The sequence below is a fragment of the Quercus suber genome, unplaced genomic scaffold (assembly GCF_002906115.3).
Source record: "Quercus suber isolate HL8 unplaced genomic scaffold, Cork oak 2.0 scaffold_372, whole genome shotgun sequence".
NCBI lineage: Eukaryota > Viridiplantae > Streptophyta > Magnoliopsida > Fagales > Fagaceae > Quercus > Quercus suber.
This window is the reverse complement of record NW_027069824.1, coordinates 287,880-289,166: the sequence shown is the minus strand read 5'-3', so window position 1 is coordinate 289,166 and position 1,287 is coordinate 287,880. Positions and strand designations below refer to the sequence as shown.

The 1,287-nt window shown below is 33.7% G+C and overlaps 1 protein-coding gene across 1 annotated transcript in view; it reads left to right on the top strand.

Moving 5' to 3' along the window:
* Nucleotides 1-279: 279 nt before the first annotated feature.
* LOC112035083 (disease resistance protein RUN1) overlaps nucleotides 280-1,287 on the top strand; it is a 7,955-nt gene continuing 6,947 nt past the window's right edge. The window contains 2 exon segments of the mRNA XM_065760549.1: nucleotides 280-287; nucleotides 406-639. Coding sequence (XP_065616621.1) covers nucleotides 280-287; nucleotides 406-639 — 242 coding nt within the window.

The following is a 1,287-nucleotide window of genomic DNA, read 5'->3' as shown; positions in this document are numbered from 1 at the left end:
TGTCAAAACTAACCTTCGAAACAAAATGGAAAATGATTTTTTGACGGACTTTTTGATGTTATACATTGAAAAGGATATAGCTTCAACATTTAGTTTGGATTCAATCGTAGATGATTTTGAAGATTTGAAAGAGCGTCGAGTTCCCTTTTCATAGATGATTATATAAAGAAACAATAGTGTTTTGTGTATTTTTTTTTTGTTAGTAGATGATTGTATCTTAATATATTAAGAAACAATGATTTTGGGTATTTGTCTTGGTTGTTAGTTTATTAATACTATATGGATGTGTATTTGAAATTTTTTTTTTTTCGCTTATCTCCGACCCCCCCCAACTGAAAATCCTGCGTCCGTCCCTGATCACAAGTATGCAATCATCATTCTCTCAACAAACTATGCTTCTTCAAGACGGTGCTTGATTGAACTAGCAAAGATTATTGAATGCATAGAAGAGACGACGTTGACAGTTTTTCCCATCTTTTACCATGTGGATCCCTCTGATGTACGAAACCAGACAGGTACTCTTGCTGAAGCCTTCGAGAAGCATGAAAATGATCCCAAGGTTAACAACAAGGATGTGCAAGCATGGAAAGCTGCTTTGAAAGAAGTGGGCAATATCTCTGGATGGGATTTACATGATAGGTAACATTTGTCTTTCGCTAGAGTCTTTTGTTCACATTATCATCAATATGGTGATTTTCTACACTAAAGCTTTGCTGACTTTCCCCTGGAATAACATGACAAATTTTATTTGCTTTTTGTAATCTGATTAACTAGAGAAAATTTCTGTTTGTCCCTTGTATGTATATTATGACTTAGGGAATTATAAGCTGACTTTGGTTGAAGAGCCTTTGCATTGTATGAGGCATGGTAGTCTATTATTGAATTACTCAATATAGACCCAAAAAAAAAAAATGACTTGGTAATCCACATTATATAAACTAGTCTATAACCCCATCTATATGCACAGGTACAATTAAAAGCATTTACAATTATACACACATCTTAGGTTAAGTTTTTGGGGCTAAATCAAAAAAAGAAATGCATTTGTTGAAAAATTCATCAAACTAGTTGAGTTGCCTAATTTTGAAAGCTATATTCCCTACATGGTAGAAACTTAAACCTTGTCCTTAAAAATGCGGCTAATTTTGAAAGCTAAATTCAATTAGATTCAATTGTAGAATTTAATTGAATTCTAATTTGAAATCTAATTGGACTCTCTCTCTCTCTCTCTCTCTCTCTCTCTCTCTCTCTCTCTCTCTCTCTCTCTCTCTCTCTCTCTCTCTCTCT